Source organism: Bos indicus, chromosome 4, assembly GCF_029378745.1.
Source record: "Bos indicus isolate NIAB-ARS_2022 breed Sahiwal x Tharparkar chromosome 4, NIAB-ARS_B.indTharparkar_mat_pri_1.0, whole genome shotgun sequence".
Lineage (NCBI taxonomy): Eukaryota > Metazoa > Chordata > Mammalia > Artiodactyla > Bovidae > Bos > Bos indicus.
In genome coordinates this window covers 33,574,442-33,599,577 of record NC_091763.1, presented here as the reverse complement: position 1 = coordinate 33,599,577, position 25,136 = coordinate 33,574,442, and the positions used below count along the sequence as shown (strand labels likewise).

The 25,136-nt window shown below is 38.2% G+C and overlaps 1 protein-coding gene and 1 pseudogene across 7 annotated transcripts in view; both read left to right on the top strand.

Annotated features, from left to right (window-relative positions):
* Window positions 1-25,136, top strand: part of DMTF1 (cyclin D binding myb like transcription factor 1) — a 50,146-nt gene that overhangs the window by 23,712 nt on the left and 1,298 nt on the right. For 5 of the 7 annotated variants that reach the window (XM_019958580.2, XM_019958578.2, XM_019958581.2 and 2 more), the window contains 11 exons: window positions 1,113-1,189; window positions 6,674-6,831; window positions 7,973-8,005; window positions 8,893-9,002; window positions 11,245-11,473; window positions 12,947-13,098; window positions 14,366-14,575; window positions 21,093-21,178; window positions 23,520-23,675; window positions 24,184-24,558; window positions 24,854-25,001. In XM_019958580.2, coding sequence (XP_019814139.1) covers window positions 1,113-1,189; window positions 6,674-6,831; window positions 7,973-8,005; window positions 8,893-9,002; window positions 11,245-11,473; window positions 12,947-13,098; window positions 14,366-14,575; window positions 21,093-21,178; window positions 23,520-23,675; window positions 24,184-24,558; window positions 24,854-25,001 — 1,734 coding nt within the window. The remainder of the gene's footprint in view (window positions 1-1,112; window positions 1,190-6,673; window positions 6,832-7,972; window positions 8,006-8,892; window positions 9,003-11,244; window positions 11,474-12,946; window positions 13,099-14,365; window positions 14,576-21,092; window positions 21,179-23,519; window positions 23,676-24,183; window positions 24,559-24,853; window positions 25,002-25,136) is intronic. The other 2 variants (XM_019958583.2, XM_070787647.1) reach the window with 2 other exon arrangements.
* On the top strand, window positions 15,436-21,086 carry LOC109557320 (U4/U6 small nuclear ribonucleoprotein Prp4 pseudogene; annotated as a pseudogene).

The following is a 25,136-nucleotide window of genomic DNA, read 5'->3' as shown; positions in this document are numbered from 1 at the left end:
GTCCTAGAATCTTTTATATGTATTTTTTTTCCCATAAAACTTATTTTTCACTGCAGAAATTTTTCAGAAAGTTTTTTTTTTTTTTTAATTTTTTAATTTTTTTTTTTTTTTTTAAATTTCAGGTATACACGTGCTCCCCATCCTGAACCCTCCTCCCTCCCCCCTCCCCATACCATCCCCCTGGGCCGTCCAGGCGCACCAGCCCCAAGCATCCAGCATCGTGCACTGAACCTGGACTGGCATCTCGTTTCATACATGACATTTCACATGTTTCAATGCCATTCTCCCAAATCTTCCCACCCTCTCCCTCTCCCACAGAGTCCATACACTCTATACATCAGTGTCTCTTTTGCTGTCTCGTATACAGGGTTATCGTTACCATCTTTCTAAATTTCATATATATGCGTTAGTATACTGTATTTATGTTTTTCCTTCTGGCTTACTTCACTCTGTATAATAGGCTCCAGTTTCATCCACCTCATTAGAACTGATTCAAATGTATTCTTTTTAATGGCTGAGTGATACTCCACTGTGTATATGTACCACAGTTTGCTTATCCATTCATCTGCTGATGGACATCTAGGTTGCTTCCATGTCCTGGCTATTATAAACAGTGCTGCGATGAACATTGGGGTACACGTGTCTCTTTCCCTTCTGGTTTCCTCAGTGTGTATGCCCAGCAGTGGGATTGCTGGATCATAAGGCAGTTCTATTTCCAGTTTTTTAAGGAATCTCCACACTGTTCTCCATAGTGGCTGTACTAGTTTGCATTCCCACCAACAGTGTAAGAGGGTTCCCTTTTCTCCACACCCTCTCCAGCATTTATTATTTGTAGACTTTTGGATCGTGTGATTTGGCTTTCACACTTTCTGTAAGTCCTATCCTGCTGAAAGGGTAAGAGATGTAATTAAGACAAAGTATTTTTTATGACTCTTTTACTTACTACCCATGTTTACTAGGGTCATTTGTATTCTTTCTTAAAAACCAGGGGTCACAGAAGCAACTTTACATAGGGATTTTTCAGATTTCAGATGAATAAGACATTAAATTAGCTATATTCTTTTCTTCTCAAGAATAACATTATCAATAGCATTACTTGTTTTCTTTTAAAGGACATAAATGGAAGCAGGGGATGTGGTCCAAGGAAGAAATTGATATTTTGATGAACAATATTGAACGCTATTTGAAGGTATCTTATGGCATATTTTTTGTTTCACGAATTTTTTGATTGCCAGTTGCAAAAATACCAAAGTAGCACATTTCAGTAATTATGTAATGGAGAATTGGCTAACATGTTGTATCTTAATAATTTCAGTTGTATTATAGTATATTTATACATTTTGAATTCTCAGTTTAAAATAGCTTTATTGCTTTAGGTAACACCCCAAAGTTAAGACAGAATTTTAATAGCCTCTCAGAATCTTAAAGCTCTATCTTTTCAAGCAGCCTATAAATTAGAGTTTAAGTTTATGCTGTGTAAAGCCTAAGAGATGCGTTTTCTTTGAATTTATGACATTGCACTAGTCCTTTCCCTTAAAAAATATTAGTTAATTTTCATATTCAGTCTTATATCCTGTTTCATATTCAGGCTTAGTCATCCTCTTCATTAAAAGACTGATGAAAACAACTTTTAAAGCACTAGAGATAGAAATTGCCTTAATATATAGTGTTGGCCTTTCAAATGCCAACAGTCCATGTGGTAATTCTGAAAACATGTGAAGAATGATACAAGGCTTTGTTTGTACCATGTGAGGGATAACATATTGTGAATTATGCATGAGAACAGAGAAGGAGAAGCTTATTCTCAGGGTTAGGACAGGTACAGAAAATATTTACAAGAGTAAGGATTTGAGCTGAGTTTCAAAGAAAGGGGTAAGACTTAGGAGTAGAGTAGGGCAGAGTACATCATGAGAAATGCTGGGCTGGAGGAAGCACAAGCTGGAATCAGGACTGCCAGGAGAAATATCAATAACCTCAGATATACAGATGACACCACCCTTAGAGCAGAAAGTGAAGAAAAGTGAAAAAGTGATGAAAGTGAAAGAGGAAAGTGAAAAAGTTGGCTTAAAGCTCAACATTCAGAAAACAAGATCATGGCATCTGGTCCCATCACTTCATGGCAAATAGATGGGGCAACAGTGTCAGACTTTATTTTGGGGGCTCCAGAATCACTGCAGATGGTGACTGCAGCCATGAAATTAAAAGACGCTTGCTCCTTGGAAGGAAAGTTATGGCCAACCTAGACAGCATATTAAAAAGCAGAGACATTATTTTGCCAACAAAGGTCCATCTTAGTCAAGGCTGTGGTTTTTCCAGTAGTCATGTATGGATGTGAGAGTTGAACTAAAAAGAAAGCTGAGTGCTGAAGAATTGATACTTTTCAACTGTGGTGTTAGAGAAGACTTTTGAGAGTCCCTTGGACTGCAAGAAGATCCAACCAGTCCATCCTAAAGGAGATCAGTCCTAAGTATTCATTGGAAGGACTGATGTTGAAGGTGAAACTCCAATACTTTGGCCACCTGATGCGAAGAGCTGATTCATTGGAAAAGACCCTGATGCTGGGAGGGATTGAGGGCAGGAGAAGGGGACGACAGAGGATGAGATGGCTGGATGGTATCACCAACTCAATGGACGTGAGTTTGAGTACAAACTCCAGGAGTTGGTGATAGACAGGGAGGTCTGGCGTGCTGCAGTCCATGGGGTCGCAAAGAGTTGGACACGACTGTGGGACTGAACTGAACTGAGGGCTGGAGGGAACGTTATGAGTTAATGATGTGTGTTGAGGATTTAGAGTTCAAACCCAGAGTACATTAACATAACCCCTTTAACCTGAACCGAAGACAATTGGCTGCTAGAACTTGAGCTTTGAAGTTTAATTATTCTCCTATTATTTGATAGTTTATGTGTAATTTTTCACTATTTTAAATACATTGCTGCCTAGTACATCCACATTCTTAAGCTTAATTTTAAGCTACACTCCTTCCAAACTACACTTTATAAATTATAAAGAGAAAAAGGAAGATCCTTCCCACCAAGCTAATTAATTGTTTTAAGAGAAACAGAACTTCAGTGACTATTGAAGTATATCCAAAAGTGTATTAAAAGTTGTCCACTGATCACACACACTTTAGTTAAAATTGGGGAAATGCTACAGGTTTAGTAACCAGTTGGTAAAAAAAAAAAAACCACTGAATTTGGGAAATAAAGAAGCTGATTGCTTATGTAAGAAATCAGAGTAGATGATTTCCAAGGACTCTTCCAACTTGATGGTTAAAGGGCAGCTTTATGATTAAGACCTTTTAGATGACCGTTTCATTTGACCAGGTTGTAAGTAGTAAAAACTTTAAACTACAGTAGTTGAAATAGAATTGGCAAAGAAAAGACAGATAAGCAAGTAGTCTTCTGAGGAAGCCTGGTGACTGAATATTGGCTAAGAAAGCAAGTGAGGAGATGGAATAATTTAAGAGTTTTTTTAATTTTAATTGAGGATGTTTATGAGGAGGATGATAGAATTTTCAGAAGTAAGAAATGTCTAAAAAAGATACACTGATCTTAGGAAGAGATAATTTGTTTGATTTTGATTTTTGACTATGATTTTTATGTGGTGCTCTTGCAAGAACATTATGGAGCTGTTTTTAAAGCAATTAATTAGATGTCATATATCTATATTTTGGGTAAAAAGATAAGATACTGTCACAAGGAACTGAGAAAAAGAAAAGTCTTTTCATCTCTCTGTATTATCATCCTGCATCACAGTGCCTTACATCTAGGTACTTGTAAATATTTAGGTTTACTTGTTTCCAGACTTGAAATTGAATAAAATAATTTTGAAAAAGATTCTAAAATTTAGAAACTTTTTACTGTAAAGTTTAATACAGTCAAAAGAGTATACATAATGCATTTCAGTGTTATTTTACCTGTTTTAAAATTTACATCAGTAGGTTTATTCTCTGGGTATTCTGTAACTGGCTTCTTTTGTTCAGTATTGTGATTTTTGAGATTCGTCCCCTATTGGGTTTTTTTTTTAATTGAAACCTGTGTTTCATCATGTGAATATATAAGTTATCCATTCCACAGTTAATGGTCATTTGGGTTCTTTTTAGTTTTTTTCTGTTAATTTGTTTAATAGGGTGGGTGTAAAAGGTATTTATTATGGGTTTAAATTGTGTTTATCTGATTATGTATTGTTATATGCTTGTTGGCCATTTGTGTTTCCTCTGAAATTCCTATTTGTGTCTTTTATCAGTTTTTTCTATGGGGTTGTTCATCTTTATAATTTTCTTGATGTCTTATCATATGCTGGATACTAATGTTTTTTTGGTTGTGTTACAGATATCTTGTCCCAAGTTAGTGACCTGTCTTTTCATTCTCTCTAGGTATCATTTGATGAAAAAATATTCATTTCAGTGTCAAAATTATCATCTTTTTACTTTTGTGTTTTTGTGTGCTTTTTAAAGAAATCCTCCTCTGTTTCAGGGGCATAAAGATATTCTCATATAGTTTTGCCTTTCATGTTGTTTTTTTTACTGTGGTTATGAGATAGAGTTTCAGTGTTACTGCGTTGTGGTTGTTTTTGCTTTCTTTGTGTATAGATGACACTTGTTCCAGCATTATTAGGGAATGTCTGTCCTTTCCCAGTCTACAGTACCCATTCTGTCTTAACTCAAACTTACAAAGATGTGTTTCTAGCTTTTCTAATTTGTTCCTAGGTTCTGTTTGATACCTAGACCAGTACAGCACTGTCTCAGAAGCCTTAGTATCTATCTGATGAGGCAGGTCTCTTCGTCAGTGTCTTGGCTGTTCTTGGCCATTTGCTCTCCCATTATAAATTTAGATTCAGCTTGCAAAGAATGAAAAACTGTTGTAATTTTTATTGGGATTACATTGAATCTGAATCAGTTTAATAGGAATTAACACTTTTTTTTAATATTCTGACTTCATATTGAAGAACATTTTATAGCTCTCTCTATTAGTTGGGCTTCCCTGATAGCTCAGTTGGTAAAGAATCCACCGGCAATGCAGGAGACCCCAGTTTGATTCCTGGGTCGGGAAGATCCACTGGAGAAGGGATAGGCTCTTCAGCTGGTAGAGAATCTGCTTGCAGTACAGGAGACCTGGGTTCGATCCCTGAGTTGGGAAGATCCCTTTTAGAAGAGAAAGGCTACTATGCACTCCAATATTCTGGCCTGGAGAATTCAGTCCATGGGGTCAAAAAGAGTCAGATACAACATTGAATCTGAATCAGTTTGAAAGGAAGTAACATCTTTTTAATATTCTGCCTGCCTACTGAAGAGCATTTTATAGCTCTTTGTTTTAGTTAGTTCCTCTTTAATTTCACTTAATAGTTTTATGTTTCCTTCATAAAGGAATTGCATAATTTACTAAGATTTAGTCCTAATTTTGATGCTATTATTAGTGAACAGTTTTAAAGATTTTTATCAGCTTTGTCTAGAAATACAAATGACTTTGTTAATTTTGTAACCAGCATTCTTGCAAGTATTCTTAAATAATTTTTTCATGGATTTTTGGGTTTCTACGTGTATAACATCTGTAAATGATTCTTTTCTAATCTTTATGCTTTTTGTAAAAGTGGGGTGTAGTTGGTGTACAATATTATATAAGTTTCAGGTATACATAGCGATTTATAATATTTAAGGGTTATACTCCATTTGTGATTATTACAGTCTTTATGCTTTTTGAATGTTGGATTTTATGATTGCTCTTTCCATACGTGTTGAGATTTTACTTCTTTCCCTGTAAGTCTACTTGTGTAATTAATTACTACTTTTTGTGACATTAATACAAACTCATTCCTAGAGTAAGCTTACTTTTTGCATTGAGTATTAACCTTTTTATATATTACTGGGTTCAGTGTGCTAAAAGATTTTGAGGATTCAGGTGATATATTTTGATGATTGAACTTGGCCTGAAAAATCTTTTCTGAAATTCTCCCTGTCTGGTTTTGCTTTTAAGATTATGCCAGTCTAATAAAATGAGTCTAATAAAAAACTATCCTTTTTATATATAGGATAGTTTAAAATCAGAATTATGTTTCTCCTAATTGTATAGTAGGATTTACTTGTGAAGTCATCTTGGCCTACTGTTTTCATTGTGGGAAAATTATTAATAACTGGTTAAATTTTCTTCATGGTCTGTGCTTATTAGATTTTCTTTCTCTTCCTGAGTCAGTTGGTAAGTTGACTTTTTCTAGAAATTTATAAATTTTATGTAAGTTTTCAGATTTATTGCCATAAAATTTTCATGAGGTTCAATCTCTAGGCTCTAGGCTCTTTTTTTTAAGGTTTGTTGTTAAGTTTATCTTTTTTTGTCTTTTATTTAGTCTTGTGCATCTTTTCAAAGAAACAGTTTTTAGCATTGCTTATCTTTTCTATTTTTGATTATATTAATTTTGTTCTTAAGACTTCTTCCTTTTCTACTTTATTTAGATATAATTTTTTATAATTTTAAAAGTGGTTTGCAGGACTTTATTGAATTATATACAACTTATTTTTGGAGTATTTAAGTATCATTATTTCTTATTTGACTTAATAAATTAGCAGTGTTATTTTTCTGAATGCCATTGGTTTTAATATTAAAAAATCTTTTAAAAAGTATAGTATATCCATATGTATTCTATCAGAAATCCCTAAATCAAAGAAATGTACCCACTTAGGCACGCGGAATAAAAGATGCTACAGAAATCATCTTTGAGATGTCAAAAGACGAAAGAAAAGATTTCTACAGGACTATAGCATGGGGTCTGAACCGGCCTTTGTTTGCAGTTTATAGAAGAGTGCTTCGCATGTACGATGACAGAAACCATGTGGGAAAGTATGAAAACTTGTAATACTGCATGTTTTCATGTAACTTAGATGGGAAATATTTAAGGAACTATCATTTTTTAACTAAAATTATGATCAAAGCCTAATTGGAGACAGTTACAAATTACTATTGAGCGATGGGTTAGTATTTTTATTCTTCAAGTGCATGTTGTAAATATGGTGAAATCTCATTACAATAAGAATGTAATTTCTCTTGTAGAAATTAGAATCTAAAATACCTTATATAGGTTTGATTTGAGACTTAGCTCAGTTAATATTAAGACATCAAAATCTGCTTTTGAGTAAAGTAGTATTAAAGAAAGTAGTATAAAAGTAGTTAAAGATTTAGGAGATGTAAAACTCAAATTCATTGGTAATGTTTTTCCTATTCATGTTTATAGTATAACATTTCCTAGGGCAGTCAGTGATCTTTTTTTTTTTTTTTTTTAAATAAAAGCAGAACAGAAAATAACTAAATTTCTGGATATAATGCATGGATTTCTGTCATAGATAATATCCAGAGGAAGCCTTCATATCTTCAATGCAATGATAATAATGGTGTTATTGACATATTTTAAATTTCTCATTGGGAATTTTAGATGGTAGTAGTGTGGCGTATTAGATACTGCTTTTAAAAAGAACATTGCATTGGTTATGTTGAGTACTTCCTACTAAAAAAAAGTCTTGACTTTGGAGCAAGAATATATCAGTTGTCCATGCGTGGGTAGAGAAAGAGAACTTGAATTTTTCAGTGACTTGTAAGAGTTGACCATAGATTTTCTTTTTAGCTCCAGTTTACCATGTCGTCATCTTTCAGAATAGCCATGGTATTAGAGTATCTGAATCTAACTGGAAATAACACAAGTGTTAGGCAGCATAGGAGAAAATATGTTTTAAATGTTAAATTTTCCTAGAGAAAATTGTTACAGTGCTAACTTTTATTAATAGCTTAAAATATTTGTGTGTGTGTGTTTTTTTTTTAAGGAAAAAAAAGCATGAGTTTGTATTAATCTACTTAGAAATTGATTACTTTAAAAATATTATGAATATGCCAAGTGATTAACATTTGGCTCCCTAAGTGAAATTCTGATTTATATTAAGGCTTTTAGCATTCTTTAATTGATCTTTTAAAAATTTCTTTAAATTTCTAGATATACCCCTGAAGAAATTGAAAAGCTCAAGGAGTAAGTTTGACTTTTTTTTTCCCATTAATTCTTATAGTTGAGTTTTAATTTTCTTTTTTAAATATTTTGTGTTTTCTAAAATTTTACTTTGAAAATGTCAAGAGATTATTGATAGACTGGTATAACTTAATCCTGCTATTAAGCAAAGTTGACCATATAAAGACCTTGTCAAATCCATAGAGTAGCCATGTCCATAAATTCAGTCTTCTCTTGTTCTCCTTAGACCACTGATTGTGTCCTTAGACCACTAAGGGGTTACAAAAGAGATTAGATGGCCATTCTTGGTAACCTGAAGACTAAATCTGGGGAACTTACATAACCAGGACCAACACCAAGGTTGTGCTAATGGCTTAGTTTAGAATGATTTAGAGTTGGCAGATCTTTCACCGACTATCTGGACTGACTACTTTATACAGTCTTATTTTGTAGGACACATAATTTGGGGACCATAAGTATGGGTTAACTGATTGTGTTGATCATGAAAGGAAAAAAAAAAGGCTGATCCAATTTGTGATAATAAGAACTTGTGAAATTTTTTAGGTGTCTGAGAAGAGCTTGTTAGGAGTACTCAAAAGGGAAAAATCTGGGGATTGCCTGGGATATTGTGTCAGTAACCTGAGGGGAAATTTGGTCTTTTTTGAACACATATCCAAGTTACTTATTTCTTCTCTGACCCAGGAAAAAGGCAATTGCTGCCTGTTTTTTTTCACCCACAGACAACTGTGGACCCCAAAAAAGGCCACACTTTCAAACTTTGGCTCTCAAAGTATTGCTGCCCACCACTTCCAAACCAGTCAAATGGGAAGAAGAAGAATGAAGAATAAATGATGAAATTAAAAGGGAGAAAACAGTTGAACCAAATGCTGATTGGCAGACTCTTGTTTTAGGCTCCGGATAAAGCATGGCAATGACTGGGCAACAATAGGGGCGGCGCTAGGAAGGAGTGCCTCTTCCGTCAAAGATCGGTGCCGACTGATGAAGGACACTTGCAACACAGGTACTGTGAGCGCCGCTGTTCTTTGTCACCATTCAGCCCTCCTGCCCCTTCACATACTTCCTTCTCTTCTGTTGTGGAAAGAGCTTTACTACTCATTAAAGTTTAGATTTTTTCTTCTAGTGCCCTTTCTTTTCAACTAGACCCAACTAATCCTTTATTTTTGAGCTTTGTGTAGTAAGGTGATATTTTCATAGGGACACATCTCAGCTTCCAAGGTTTTATTTAGGTCTCGCATGTTTCCGTTTTGTAGCAATTCAAAACTGCTGCAGGTAGGAAAGTATTTTTGTCCTATACAGGTACTTTTAAAGCATATGTGCAGGAAGTAATTTTAAGTCCATCTGACTCTTGAACTGATGTTGGCAACAGCTTATCAACTCATATTTATGAAAACCTTTAGTTCAGGCATGTCCCAACTTAGGAAGAAGCTGTGTTCTGAAGGCTGTACATATTTTGCCTATTTCAAACTTGAAGAACTTTTTACATAGAAAAAAATTGTGATTGGTGTTTCAGTCCCCAGGCCAGACCACAGATACCCAGTTCATGTATACAAATTACTGATTGATGATACTGTTAAACTTAACCTTTGTGACCAACAGTAGTATTTAGGCTCTACTACCAACTCTCACTTACCTCTCTGAACCTGTTTCCTCTGTAAAATGATGAGGGTAGAATAAATGATCTCATAGTTCCCTTTTTAGCCCTCAAATTATCTGAAGGATCCGCAGCCTGTGCTCAGTCTTTCAATTAGAAATAAGTTCAATTAGTTCTCAAGCTAGGCTTGGGCTTCCAGGGAATATATTTTTGACCTCGCCCCCTAAAGTGGAATCAGGAATGTTTCCTGCTTAACCACTCCACCAGCACTATTACCTCTAAGGCAGTGAAAACATAAATTTCACCAGCTCTTATTGTGTAGTGAATGAAGCAGAAATGGGAGCTTTAGGTTTACAGTGGGACCCCAGAGGTTCATGTAAGACGTTGAGCATAGAAGCCTTTTTATGAGCATAATGGAAAAACATTATGGCATTCCCTGATTGCCAGCCTGAAGGAATGCTCTGCCTGTTACCTTTCCTTGTTGCTATTTATTGTTTTGGATCAGGAATTTTGTCTTTTGACCACACCATGAGTCAACAGTCTGAGTTTCCCCTTACTTTTTTGCCATGCTAAAATAGGAGAGCAGGAACTTTGTCTTGAATCTCTGATATCCAGTAATGTGCTTAGCAGTTGAATGAATGAATCCCGGAAAGGCAAGCACATAGCCTTTTTGAAATTTGCAGCTACTAGTAGTAAGAAAATAGAAACAGAGTGGAAGACATTTTTTAAAGGTTTGCTCTCTTTTTTTTTTTTTTGCCCTGTTTTTCTGCTTAAGTTTTTTTTTCTAAAAAGAAAAAGACCAAAGAGAACATGTGATATTGTTAGTGGGTTTATGGATTCAAAAAAACTGAAATAGAAATAATATGTGTGAATACCAGTCTCAGACTTCTATTTTATCACAGCAGCTTGGAGTTGGGAAAGGAAATGGTATAAATCAAGTTTTTGTTTTTATTGAAATGGATGGGAAGCTATAGGTGGTGTTCTACTTGTCCATCCTCATTCATTCCTGTAAGTAAAGGTCTCTGTTGAGCTTACTACTTCACTTCTGCACAGCAGGGAATCTTTGGTGGGACTAAGAAAAAAGTATGAGGTTCTGTGTCCATCAGGCCATCAATGGAACACTTCCCAATTAGGACTCAGTATAACTTGAGAGAATATAATTCTTTCTAGCTATGTTTTAGATAGTTTTTCTTTCCTTAAAGAGTCAGTTGGTGCTTTCTGTTAGGATTCTATATTTCCATTTGTAGTACTGAGAACCTTTGTTGTTTAGTCGCCAAGCCGTATCCAACTCTTTGTGACCCCATGAACTGTAGCCTGCCAGTCTCCTCTGTCCCTGGGATTTCCCAGCCAAGAATACTGGAGTGGGTTGCCATTTTCTACTCTAGGGGATCTTTCCGACCCAGGGATCAACCCCGCATCTCCTGTGTTGCAGGCAGACTCTTTACCGCTGAGCCACCTGGAAGCCCACTAAGGACCTTACTGGGCTAGTAACTGTATTAGTAGTTACGTACAGGTTTTCCATATGTCATTCAGAAATAATTCTGACAACTACTGCATACTTCCGATCAGTCCTTTGAAATACAGTGCTGAGTCTGATTTGCAAAATAAGAAAAAGGTAGCAGTGGTCATCTGGATGCTCTCCTTCTTTCAGGGAAGTGGACAGAAGAAGAAGAAAAGAGACTTGCAGAGGTGGTGCATGAATTGACAAGCACTGAGCCAGGTGACATAGTCACACAGGGTGTGTCTTGGGCAGCTGTGGCAGAACGAGTGGGTACTCGCTCAGAAAAGCAGTGTCGTTCTAAATGGCTCAACTACCTGAACTGGAAGCAGAGCGGAGGTACTGAGTGGACCAAGGAAGATGAAATCAATCTCATCCTCAGGTTTGTGTCCTAAATCTTCTCATGACAAAAGCTGCAGAACTGCTGTGGCTGTCTAGATTAACTGTCCTCTTTTGGTTTCCATAGATGCCTGATGTCGGGAAAGCATCTTTTCCACAGAGAGCCACTGTTTAAAATCCTAACTATTTCATATCGAGCTCTTCTTTGGTTTGTGTTTGTTCCTCTGTTAGTGGATTTAGTGCTCGTGCACAGTACCAGATTGAAGGCGTGGAGACTGAAGTCCTCTCTCTATCCACAGATCAGGTGTGGCACAGGCCGCGGCAGTGCAGCTTCCCACTGTGCCCCGCCCCGTGCCTCAGTCCTGGCTGAGAGGGGCCATGTTGAGGGTAAGAGGGCTGTCAGTCTCCATGCCCTTCAATCTTTGGCTACTGTGCGAATAAGATAACCCACGTTAGTTATCTCCCACCTTCAAATTGGACCAAATTAGATGCTTCCATTTCATACATATCCAAAGATGGCTTTTAGGTAATAATCCTAAGCTTATTGTTTTAAATTAGTTGGTTTAAGACTCAGTGGCCAAAAATACCAGCTAGAATTTTTGTGGCTACTCCCAACTGAAAATCAAAATCCTGACAGTTAACTAGAAAACATATAGACCATTAAAACCCCAAATTTAGCTGTACTATTTTGTGTTAATTGTGGGGTTTGGGGTTGCTGCTCAAGCACTGTTTTAACTTTTTATCATTTTCTTTTGAGTTTTATTTTTAATATAGCTTTTCCCCAGCTAGTCATCTTTATAAATAGTTCTTTTCTGAAAGTGAAAGTTGCTCAGTCGTGTCCAACTCTTTGTGACCCCATAGAATTTTGCAGGCCAGAATACTGGAGTGGGTAGCCGTTCCCTTCGGGATCTTCCCAATCCAGGGATCAAACACAGGTCTCCCACATTGCAGGATGATTTTTTACTTCAGCCTAAGCCATCAGGGAAACCCAAGCCACCTGGAATGTGTAGCCTATCCCTTCTCCAGCAGATCTTCCCGACCCAGGAATTAAACCAGGTTCTCCTGCATTGCAGGCAGATTCTTTACCAGTTTAGCTATGAGAGAAGCCCCATTCTTTTCTAAGTAATTTTATTTTACAAGTGGAAGAGCTCAGATCTAGAAAATAGCATTATATAACACACTACAAAACATTATAGAACACTATACAACTAAACCTGTCCTTATTCTGTTCTAACCTTTAGCTCTTCCCTTTCCTTCACAGTTCTGGTTCTGACCATAGTTATGGTTCAGCACATTGGTAGTACCATTAACGAAAGGCTATCACTGTGCTACGTCTTAGCTCTTAGCTCAGGAAGCAGGCCTGCACACCCGCAGTCCATCCTTTCCCGTACCTAGCATCTCAGTGACACACCCTGCCATTCCCTTTATTGCTGGTGCCATCACCTGTAGTCAGAGGAGGATCCTTGTGGAGAAACAAACATCTAACAGATGCTTATTTTGTAACCTTATTTTGTAGGATAGCAGAGCTTGATGTAGCTGATGAAAATGACATAAACTGGGATCTGTTAGCTGAGGGATGGAGCAGTGTCCGTTCACCACAGTGGCTTCGAAGTAAATGGTGGACCATCAAAAGGCAAATCGCAAACCATAAGGATGTTTCATTCCCTGGTAATGTATTATTTGCTCCTTAAGTCCTTACCTTATCTTAAGTACTCAAGGAATTAGCAGTTAGAAGTTCTTTGCCTCGGCTGAAGAGAGATGAATCATGGTAGATTTTACTTCAACCTCTGTCCTGTTTCTTTGGGTAACAAACTTTCCTTGAGCAGAGTTAATATGATTTGTAATTCTCAAAGCACCAAGGGTGGAATTACACATATTTATACACATTCTTCTCACATAAACTGTGAAGAGGAAATAAATTTCACATGTGTTTTCACTGCATACAAAGATGTAAGAAATTACGTTTAAATCAACTTTTATGAACTGAGTAATTTCTAATTACTTAACTGCATTATTTAGAGAAATTCTATGGAGATTTATTTTGTAGAACAAAGGCTGGTAAGTTTCTAATTTCATTTATTGTATAAATCCAGAGATCTTAGGTTTGCTTAAGGTGAAGTATAGCTTACTTTTCCATTTCACTGTCTATTCTGTACTTAGACACTGAACCAGGTAGTACTGTCTTCGATTTAGGTAATCAAATTCACTCTCACTGATATAGTGCTCCAGCTTCATTTTTGCAAAGGAAAATTAAATGCTGAGGAATTTGGCTTGATGAAAATGTGGTTTTTTTCCCCTAAATACCCAGTTACAAATTTATTTTGCATTTTAAAAAGTTAGTATAACCAGGAGAGTGAAGGAATACTAATGTAACAGGAACCCAGCATCACCTGGGATGACTGATGTAGTTTATCGTGATTAGTAGAGGAGCTGGCTTTACAGGAGCTCAGGTTGTTTGCATACTGCTGTTGGGAAAAGCTCAGCTGCCACTCTGGGGTTGTAAGTTAGATGACAGCCTGCAGTGGCTAAAGCAGTCAAGTGCCATTTGAGTCAGGGCAGGGGGTGGGTACACGATTCATTACTGAATAAAAATAAGCTAGTTAGTTTTCTTCCCAAATAAGAATTTTATCAAGAAGGCCTAAGACATAGAAAATATTGTATTTCCATGTTCCTTACAATGGCTATTAATGTGGCTTTGATGGCAGAACAATATTCGGTTGTGAATTTTTTTAAAAATCTGTTTTGATAACGTTTCCAAAAATTTCCAGACAGGTTGTGGTTTTTAAATATTTTTATTATTATTTTGGTAGGATGTCATCCTATATACAATTATTTATTCCAAATACTTTCCCTCCTTACCCCCCACCTCCCTTGCTGCTTAGATGGTGGTCTGTCGGAGAATCAATGTTCTTTTTGTCTACCCATCTCCCTTCAGTCTTGATAAAAGGTCTTAAACAGTTACATGAAAATCAAAAAAACAACCCAACGCTTTTGGAGAATAAATCAGGACCTGGAGTTCCAAACAGTAATTCCAATTCCAGTGTACAGCATGTTCAGATCAGAGTTGCCCGCTTGGAAGACAATGGTGCCATCTCTCCAAGCCCCATGACAGCCCTACAGATTCCCGTCCAGATCACCCACGTCTGTAAGTAACCTCAGGACTCCTTGCTATTTGACCTGTGCGATTTAGTGAATGGCTCTGACACCTTTCAGTCTTCTAGAATTTTGACAGAAATTTATCCAAGTTGACGAATTAAAGGAGATCTATGGCATTTTATGTTTATTAGCTTGATAAATATTTGCAAAGGATGAATGTGTAACACGAAAGACTGATAACCAACAGCCCAGCCATTATAAACCATTTTAAATCATCTTACTTTCTAGATGTTATAAAGAATTAATGGTTAATAGAAAACTACTTAAAATACTGTCAGGAAAGTAGTGCTCAAAATTCTCCAAGCCAGGCTTCAGCAATACGTGAACTGTGAACTTCCAAATGTTCAAGCTGGTTTTAGAAAAGGCAGAGGAACCAGAGATCAAATTGCCAACATTCTCTGCTGGATCATGGAAAAAGCAAGAGAGTTCCAGAAAAACATCTATTCCTGCTTTATTGACTATGCCAAAGCCTTTGTGTGGATCACAATAAACTCTGGAAAATTCTTCAAGAGATGGGAATACCAGACCACCTGACCTGCCTCTTGAGAAACCTGTATGCAGGTCAAGAAGCAACAGTTAGAACTGGACATGGGCTGGGCACGCAGTGGACGGTCTGAAACATAGAGCACAGCTTTCGCTGGGGCTTCACGGCTCCGGAGCCCAGCATGGCTTCCTCACGATCCTCCTCCACGGCAACCAAAACTAAGGCACCAGATGACTTAGTGGCTCCTCCATTGGAGAAGGAAATGGCAACCCACTCCAGTGTTCTTGCCTGGAGAATCCCAGGGATGGGGGAGCCTGGTGGGTGCTGTCTATGGGGTCTCGCAGAGTCGGACACGACTGAAGTGACTTAGCAGTAGCAGTTGTGAAGAAACCACACATCTATTATGGAAGTTTGGAAGAGAAGGAGAGGGAGCATCTGGCCAAAGGAGAATCTGGGCTTTTGGGAAAAGAAGGACTCAAAGCAGGAAACATTAACATAACCTCTGGAGAAGTGTTTGAAATTGAAGAGCACATCAGTGAGAGACAGGCTGAAGTGTTAGCAGAGTTTGAGAGAAGGAAGCGATCCCGGCAAATCAACATTTCCACAGATGACTCAGAGGTCAAGGCTTGCCTTAGAGCTTTGGGGGAACCCATCACACTTTTTGGAGAAGGTCCTGCTGAACGAAGAGAAAGGTTAAGACGTATCCTCTCAGTGGTCGGTACCAATGCCTTAAAAAAGACCAAAAAAGATTATGAAAAATCAAAGAAGTTCAAAGAAGAGTATCAGCAGACCTGGTACCATGAAGGACCAAACAGCCTGAAGGTTGCTAGACTGCAGATTGCTAATTATTCACTGCCCAGGGCAATGAAATACTTAGAAGAGGCCCATCTTCATAAAGAGGTTCCTGAGACAACTAGAACCTCCCAGATGCAAGAGCTGCACAAATCTCTCTGATCTTTGAATAATTTCTGTGGTCAGATTGGGGATGATTGGCCTATCTCCTACTGTCACTTTAGTACCAATTCCAAAATGCTGGCCACAGCTTGTTTGAGTGGGCTTTGCAAGCTCTGGTCTGTTCCTGATTGCAACCTCCTTCACACTCTTCGAGGCCATAACACAAACGTGGGAGCGATCATATTCCATCCCAAATCCACGGTCTCCTTGGACCAAAAAGATGTCAATCTGGCCTCTTGTGCTGCTGACAGTTCTGTGAAGCTGTGGAGCCTTGACAGTGATGAAAGGTGGCAGATATTGAAGGCCACACAATGCATGTGGCTCATGTAATGTGGCATCCATCAGGACGTTTCTTAGGTACCACCTGCTATGACCGATCATGGCACTTATGGGATTTGGAAGCTCAAGAGGAAATCCTGCATTAGGAGGGCCACAGCATGGGTGTCACACGTATGACATTGCCTTCCATCAAGATGGCTCTTTGGCTGGCACTGGGAGACTGGATGCATTTGGCCGAGTTTGGGACCTGCGCACAGGACGTATCATGTTCCTAGAAGGTCAGCTGAAGGAAATATATGGAATAAGTTTCTCCCCCAATGGCTACCACATTGCAACTGTCAGTGGTGACAACACCTGCAAAGTGCAGGGCCTTCAACAGAGACGTTGTGTCTATACCATTCCTGCCCATCAGAACTTAGTGACAGGTGTCAAGTTTGAGCCTATCCATGGGAATTTCTCACTCACTGGTGCCTATGATAACACAGCCAAGATCTGGACTCACCCAGGCTGGTCCCCTCTGAAGACTCTGGCTGGCCACAAAGGCAGAGTGACGGGCCTAGACATTTCTTCCGCTGGGCAGCTCATAGCCACTTGTTCCTATGACAGGACCTTCAAGCTCTGGATGGCTGAACAGGCAGGACCATTGAAGGAAGGATTCAAGCCTCACTCTCCCTTTAGAGCCATTTTCAAAAGAAAGGAACTGATGTGTTTTGTTCTGTCATGTATTTTGCCAATTACCATGTGTATAGATCCTCAAAAGAATTGAATTTCTGTCTCAGCTCCCACTTCAGGCAAGCAGCCCAATCCCTGGGTGTTGGTCAACCCCTTCCATGGTTGAAAAATTTTAGTTTTCATCTTCAAGCCCCTCCATGAATGTTATAGACATTGTTTTTATTAATCTTTTGTTTGAATGCCCTCTTGCTTCCCTCAAAGCACTCAGGACTTTTACTTCTTGAAACCTGGCTTTCCATTACCTGGTACGTGTTTCAGAACTCCATGTGACCCAGAGAGCAAGATGGCCGTGCTCTGTGCAGGAAGCCCTCAAGTAGAGAAACACATCTCACTGTGCGCTGGCTGAACAGTACCTGACAGAGCGAGAACCCTGAGAACGGAAGGCGAAGACGTGGACCACAGCTGTGTCCTGGGTGACTCAGTAGACATTTTACCTCATTTTGTTGAGTTCACTTGGAACGATAACTGCATCGGGAAGTTCAGAACTGAGCATCTGCCTCTTCAGAAAATGTCTTCCATTTTTGCTTTGAAGTTTGGTATCCTTTGTGTTACCCCAAAGCTAGGCCATTGTGTCAAGATTCAATGAAATTTTTAGAAAGCAAAAAAAAAAAAAAAAAAAAGAACTGGACATTGAACAACAGACTGGTTCCAAATAGGAAAAGGAGTACGTCAAGGCTGTATATTGTCACGCTGCTTATTTAACTTGTATGCAGAGTACATCACTAGAAACGCTGGGCTGGAGGAAGCACAAGCTGGAATCAAGATTGCTGGGAGAAATATTAATAGCCTCAGATATGCAGATGACACCACCCTTATGGCAGAAAGTGAAGAGGAACTCAAAAGCCTCTTGATGAAAGTAAAAGAGGAGAGTGAAAAAGTTGGCCTAAAGCTCAACATTCAGAAAACTAAGATCATGGCATCTGGTCCCATCACTTCATGGGAAATAGATGGGGAAATGGGAAACAATGTCAGACTTTATTTTGGGAGGCTCCAAAATCACTGCAGATGGTGACTGCAGCCATGAAATTAAAAGATGCTTACTCCTTGGAAGGAAAGTTATGACCAATCTAGATAGCATATTCAAAAGCAGAGACGTTACTTTGCCAACAAAGGTCCATCTAGTCAAGGGGATGGTTTTTCCAGTGGTCATGTATGGATGTGAGAGTTGGACTGTGCAGAAAGCTGAGCGCCAAAGAATTGATGCTTTTGAACTGTGGTGTTGGAGAGGACTCTTGAGAGTCCCTTGAACTGCAAGGAAGTCCAACCAGTCTATCCTAAAGGAGATCAGTCCTGGGTGTTCATTGGAAGGACTGATGCTAAAGCTGAAACTCCAATACTTTGGCCACCTCATGCAAAGAGTTGACTCACTGGAAAAGACCCTGATGCTGGAAGGGATTGGGGGCAGGAAGAGAAGGGGACAACAAAGGATGAGATGGCTGGCTGGATGGCATCACCGATTCAATGGACATGAGTTTGAGTGAATTCCAGGAGTTGGTGATGGACAGGGAGGCCTGGCGTGCTGCGATTCATGGGGTCGCAAACAGTCGGACATGACTGAGCAACTGAACTGAACTGAACTGAAGCAAGGACATAGAGTCCCTACGATGGCACATCATTTGTAGTAATTCTCCAGAAGACATACAAATGAGGAATGGATTTGCGGTGAAATGTAGAAGAAATGGGTTTTGGTGAGGTCAAAAGAGATTCTCTTAAGGGAGTAAAGACCCAGTTTCCTACAGGGATTGTTTTGTTTACCTCTTTGGTGTAAACAGAGAGGCTTCCCTGGTGGCTCAGTTGGTAAACAATCTGCCTGCGATTCGGGAGACCTGGGTTTGATTCCTGGGTTGGGAAGATCCCCTGGAGAAGGGAATGGCTACCCACTCCAGTACTCTGGCCTGGAGAATTCGATGAACCGAGGAGCCTGGCAGGCTACAGTCATGGGGTCACAAAGAGTAGGACACAACTGACTTTCAACTTTCTCTTTTCCTTAGCCTCTGACATCTTGTGCTTAATGAGATGAGTGAGTTATAGGGAGAGAAGTTTATTTTCTAAGATCTAAGCCAAGTTGATCTACCTTTCTTTCTATTATAGAGGGACAGAAAAGGAAAGAATGAGGATAAAAATCTCAGAACCATATTATTATTTCATTTTTATCTCACTTTTTCCCCCTACACGATGTTATTTGCCTATGGAAAGGCCATTGCTAAGAGTTTTTCAATCACTGGGTGTTATTCTCAGTCCGGGGATTATTGGCATTTTGAGTGGGACAGTTCTCTGTTGGCAGGATGTCCTCCTACACACTGCAAGATGTGTAGGGTCCCCTGACGTCAGCCATAAAATGCCAAACAGTGCTTTCCAGTCAGTATGACAGATACAGGCAACTTACATGTTTTCATATGTACTCTATGGTCCCATTTGAGAATCTCTGGACCACTTAATTGGCATTATTAACACTGTATTTCTGGGAATTCCATGGCAGATGTTTAAATTAATTATGCTTATTAAAGTTCTAATTTAAATGTGCACATTAGCTTTAGCTTTAAAACATGAAGAATTTGTTTTCTTTAACCCTGCTTGTTTTGTTTTATTTTATAGTCTTGAGAATTGCAAAGCAACTGAAATTACTAATCCACCATAAATATGAGAGATTCTGTTGGCTAAAAATTATTTATGCATGGAGAAAGTTATAATTTTCCTTGGCTACTAGGTTGATAATACTTATTGGGAAAATAGCAAACATTTTATAAATGGTGCTTTAACATTCATTCACAGCATACTTTTTTAAGTATTAGAATAATTTTATTTCATCCAGTAAGAAATACGGGTAAGAGTTTTACAAGACACCCATTATTCTTGGCATTTGAGCTAAAATCTCATGATTGTTTCTTTCTTTATTAGAGGTCAGGGATGCAGACTATTTAGGTTCAGAACAGTACATATATGTTAGGCTTTGCAGGCCAAGGCCAGATAGATCTCTATGGAATTTTCTATTTTTGTTTTTACACAATCCTCTAAAAATGTAAAAACCATTCTTAGCCTTGAGCCACATTTGTCCACAGCCATAATTTGCTTGCCTTTGATTTAGGTTATTTATTTTAAATCAAATTATTCTAAGTATGATCTTAAAAATCCATGAACTAGTAAGAAAACAGAAACTAAGTGCATTTCTCTTAAACTGAGAAGTATTATAGTCAGAATGTAATAAACAATAAATGTTATACATTAGAAGTCAATTTCAAATCATTTTCCACATGGATGTACCTACAAGTGGGACTCAAAGCACCAAAAGAGCTCACATTTCTTCTAGTTTGCTGTAGTTCTGTATAACCTTGAGCAGACACGATCTAGTCTGAGCTTCAGTTGACACACCTGTCTGATCTCTAAAGTGCTGTTCAATCGCCCAGTACAGTCATCTGAAACAATACTGTATGTATTTCATGTTTTTGATCCTTACAACTACTGTATGAGATAGAGAGGGCAAGTAAAGTCTCTGAACATTAGTTTGGATTAAAGTAAGTTACTTGCTTGGATTTACACTGCCAGAAGTGATGTCACTAGAACTAAAACCTAGTGTTCTCGGACATCTCTATATTTCAGACATCTATACCATCTTACCAAAAGATACAGGAACACTTGGCATTTTATCAAGTTCCTGTATCTTTGCAGGTTAGCCTTAGTGTATTCCTCTTTCTTACTAACATTAGAAATATCTTATGATCTATGCCAGGGTTAGCAAATTTTGTCTCTGTCATAGCTACTCAACTGCCCTTGTAGTGCAAAAGCAACTACAGAAAATGCATAACCAAGTAGGCTTGACTGTGCTCCTATAATACTTCATTTATAAAAACTGGTAGTGAGCTGGATCTGGCCGTGAGTCATGGTTTGCTGACCCTTATCTATGCCATCCCAGAGAGATCCATTAGATTTCTTATCTCTTATTAAATGATTGTGGGTTTCCAGGCCAATTATTCGATATGAAATTGCCCTCCTAATTAATTGAATATACTGAGGAAATTGAAATTTAAAAAGTGTTCTATTGTCCTTGTTGTTACCACAGCTTCAGCAGACTCCGCTGCTGCTACTGTTGACTCGGAAACAATAACACTAAACAGTGGAACACTACAGACATTTGAGATTCTTCCAGTGAGTAACTACTTTAAAAAGCCATATGATGTATAAGATCAGTTGGTATCGGTTTTAGAAATATTACATAAGCAAATGAAATATAAAAATTAACCTGATTGTCAGTAAGTGTAACTATATCCATGATTTTGGAAGCCAGATGGTTAGAAGACAACATAAATCAGACTTCTACTTTTTATAATTAATTTTAGTCTTTCTTTTTCAATCTGATATAAACTAATAACATCTTTTTCTTATATAGATGAAAATGACAAGGCTAACACGTAGGGTACATACTACGTATTTTTATCGAGTTATAAACAAGTTCATATTGGTTGAGGAAAAGTTTATGGAATGAATTATTTTACAGAGTAACACTGCACTAGCCATTGAGGATACAGGATTTGAAAGTCCTGGTCATAAATGATGTAGCCTCTTAGGCAAAGAATCTTGCAGTCCCTTAAAAGGTTAAACATATAGTTACCATATGACCCACCAATTCTAACCCCAGGTATACCTAAGAGAAATGAAAACATTACGTCCATGTACGTGAATGTTCATAACTAAAAAGTAGAAATAATCCAAATGTCCATCCACTGATAAATGGGTAAATAAAATGTGCTAGAGACATACAAATGATTATTTGGCAGTAAAAAATATGCTACCATAAGGATGAACCTTGAACCTTATGCAAAGTGAAAGAAATGGGACACAAAATATATAGTTCAGGGCTCCCATTTGATACGTCAAAAGTAGGCAAACCTGTAGAGACAGAACATAGATTAGATGTTAACTATACTAAGAGATGGGGATATGTGTGCTAATTTAAATGTAATTTCTTTGTGGCGGGGGTTAAATTTAAAAACAGCCCCAGTTCTTTGCCTGATTTCTAAAATAGGTAAACCCAAAATTATTGGCTCAGTTTTCGTGAAGAAAATATTTTATTTAAATTATGTCAAGATTTCTTTGCTGTGAAAAATATAAGGAGTATTAGTGCATGAGTTTATTTATATCCTATACACAGCCAAATCTCATAACGGCCCACAGAGCAAAAGATTCTCTTTTGGAACTTCTACTAGGCTGCTTGCGTAACCTAAGCCTCGGTTTCCTAATTCAGTGGTCTCCGCTGAAAGTCATTTGTCACAGGTACAAAACAGAAATTTGTTTTACCTTTTTTTGCCACCTTCCCCCTGGCCAAATAAATAATGTATACACATATATTTGGGGTACGTGTTCAGGTTTTAACTTATGAGGTCACATTCAAAGATTTAGAGACTTCTATCCTAATTTATTAATAAAGCATAATAGTGCCTCAGCTCTGAAAATGTATAAGCATTAAATGTATTTAAGTATATTAAAATATGCATATATGATATACATGTACATATAAAGTATTTACTATACCACCTGATGATATGAATAAATACAACCTTTAGAAAAAGTCAGCTTTCACTTTTATGAAGAGGGAGAGAGAGAAGTGAGTTAATCCCCTGTGTGTGCCAGGCACCATCACAATCATTTCTAATCCTCAACAAACCTTTCTGTGAGTAGTAGTTATTATCCCTGCTTTCGTGTTTAAGAAACCTAGACTCAGTGAGTCAGGAGCCAGTAGAGCTGCTGTGAAGGAAGTCCACAAGACCGCGTCGGACTAGAGACCAGGATTTAGGACCTTCATCTCCAGCTCGACCTGCACATGCTCTTCCTTCAGAGTTTTAGGGTAAACCAAACTCACATTACCATGGAGAAGCTTATGGTTGTGAAACGTGTGTTGCTGTTCGGTAGTTTTGTTACACTTCCATAAAACATCTCAATATACTATCAGTTAAGCAGTTTTCAATTAGGAATTTTTTCTTTCAGCAGAAGACTAATTGCTATTTCTGTACATTTTCTCCTAACATAAAAATTTTCTAAAATTATACTATGAAAAAAAATCTATTCAAGTACGTAAACACTGCCATAGTGCCTTTTCAAAGATGTTTTTAAGGGGGAGACTGCTAGGTTTTATGTGCTGCAGAGAAAGGATAAAGGGTGTGCTGGGTTACTGCGCTGGAAACAGTGGTTTATGAGGCAGTGTCTTGGACTGAAATTGAGCTGAAACCAGACCATAGACACACAGGGTGTGAAGAGGAGAATCAAGGCCTTGCCTCTCTGTTAAACCTGCAGGCTGAGAAATGACTTACAACACATAAATAGTCCAGAATACTAAGCTTTTTATTATTTGTACCCTCATGATTGGTATCAAGTACATTTGTGGCTAGTAAAGTCCCCATTTTGGATGTAAAGCTAGACATAGTGAGCACTAAGTCTGCTTACTGAGTGGTATGATGCACCTGTGTTGACCTTATTTTTCTTTTTCCTTTAGTCTTTCCATTTACAGCCCACTGGCACTCCAGGCACCTACCTGCTTCAGACAAGCTCAAGCCAAGGCCTTCCCCTCACTCTGACTGCTAGTCCCACAGTCACCCTGGCAGCTGCTGCTCCTGCTTCTCCCGAACAGATCATTGTTCATGCTTTATCTGTATGTCATCTTACATAAATTGCTTGATTTTTCTAATTTCTGTAGAAAAGACTGGCTAAACTGATAAGTGTCACCAGAGATAGAACTCATACCTTGGGGGAGGAGGGAGATAAATTTTGAGCTCTGAGACTTCAGGATCTGTTAGGGACCAGAATTAGTTGATACATAATACTAAGAGCCAATACTACTGTAATCCATGGATTTCAACTATTCTTCTACCACTGTTGTCCCAGGAGCATGTTTTACACCTTCACTGGGGTACTTCCCTCATTCCTGTACATGAGATGGACATACATTAGGGGAAAGGGGCTCTCAGGAGCACAGGGGCCCAGGTAGGTCAAGAAACAGGAATTCTAGAGGAACATGGTGAGAACACTGCAGATCCAGAGGTGAGAGGCATGGAGGGGACACCAGGGTACCACGTGTAAATGTCATTTGTTGTCTGTCACTTTAGGCTGGTACGTACTTTTTCATCTTGCCACTGATTGTTTTTGTTAACGTTCTATAGCCAGAACATTTGTTGAACACAAGTGACGTCACAGTGCAGTGTCACGCACCAAGAGTCATCATTCAGACAGTTGCCACAGAGGACATCGCCTCTTCCATATCCCAAGCAGAACTGACAGTGGATAGTGATATTCACTCATCTGATTTTCCTGAGCCTCCAGATGCCCTAGAAGCAGACACTTTCCCAGACGAAATTCATCAGCCTAAGATTACAGTAGAGCCGTCATTTAATGATGCTCATATATCCAAATTCAGTGACCAAAATAGCACAGAACTGATGAATAGTATTATGGTCAGAACAGAAGAAGAAATCTCTGTCACCCACCTCAAACAAGAGGACGAACCCTCCCCGTTAGCCCGGGCTTATGTTACTGAAGTAAGTTGCACTTAAACAGCCTTAAGCCTCAAACCTGCAGTTTGGGAAAAGCCTAGAGCAGGACCTGTCACTGAATTGGTTCTTTTAAATTATTTTTTTGCTAGTATGTAAAACTTCCGAGTGTGAGGTTATTATTATTTTTGTCTGTTTAAGACCTTAACTTTGATTTCTTTATATTCTAACTTTAAAGTAGGATAGTATTTGAAAGTCCTTTCAAGCCTAAATGTGTTTGGGAACTTAAGGGAAACAAGGAATATGAAACAGAATCTGTTTCTGTTTGTTTGTTATTACTTAGGATTTAGGGTCTCCTACCATAGAAGAGCAAGTTCATCAAACAACAATTGATGATGAAACGATACTTATTGTTCCTTCACCACATGGCTTTATCCAGACATCTGATGTTATAGATACTGAATCCGTCTTGCCTTTGACAACACTAACAGGTAGTGTAACTCCAACATGTGCCTGATAAATCTTAAGGGGGTAATCAGGCAGTGAGTCCTGTTAAATTTTCCCTTTGGTAGAAGAACACTTATTCTAAATTCTTTGATGTGGATTAGATGATATATCTCATTACA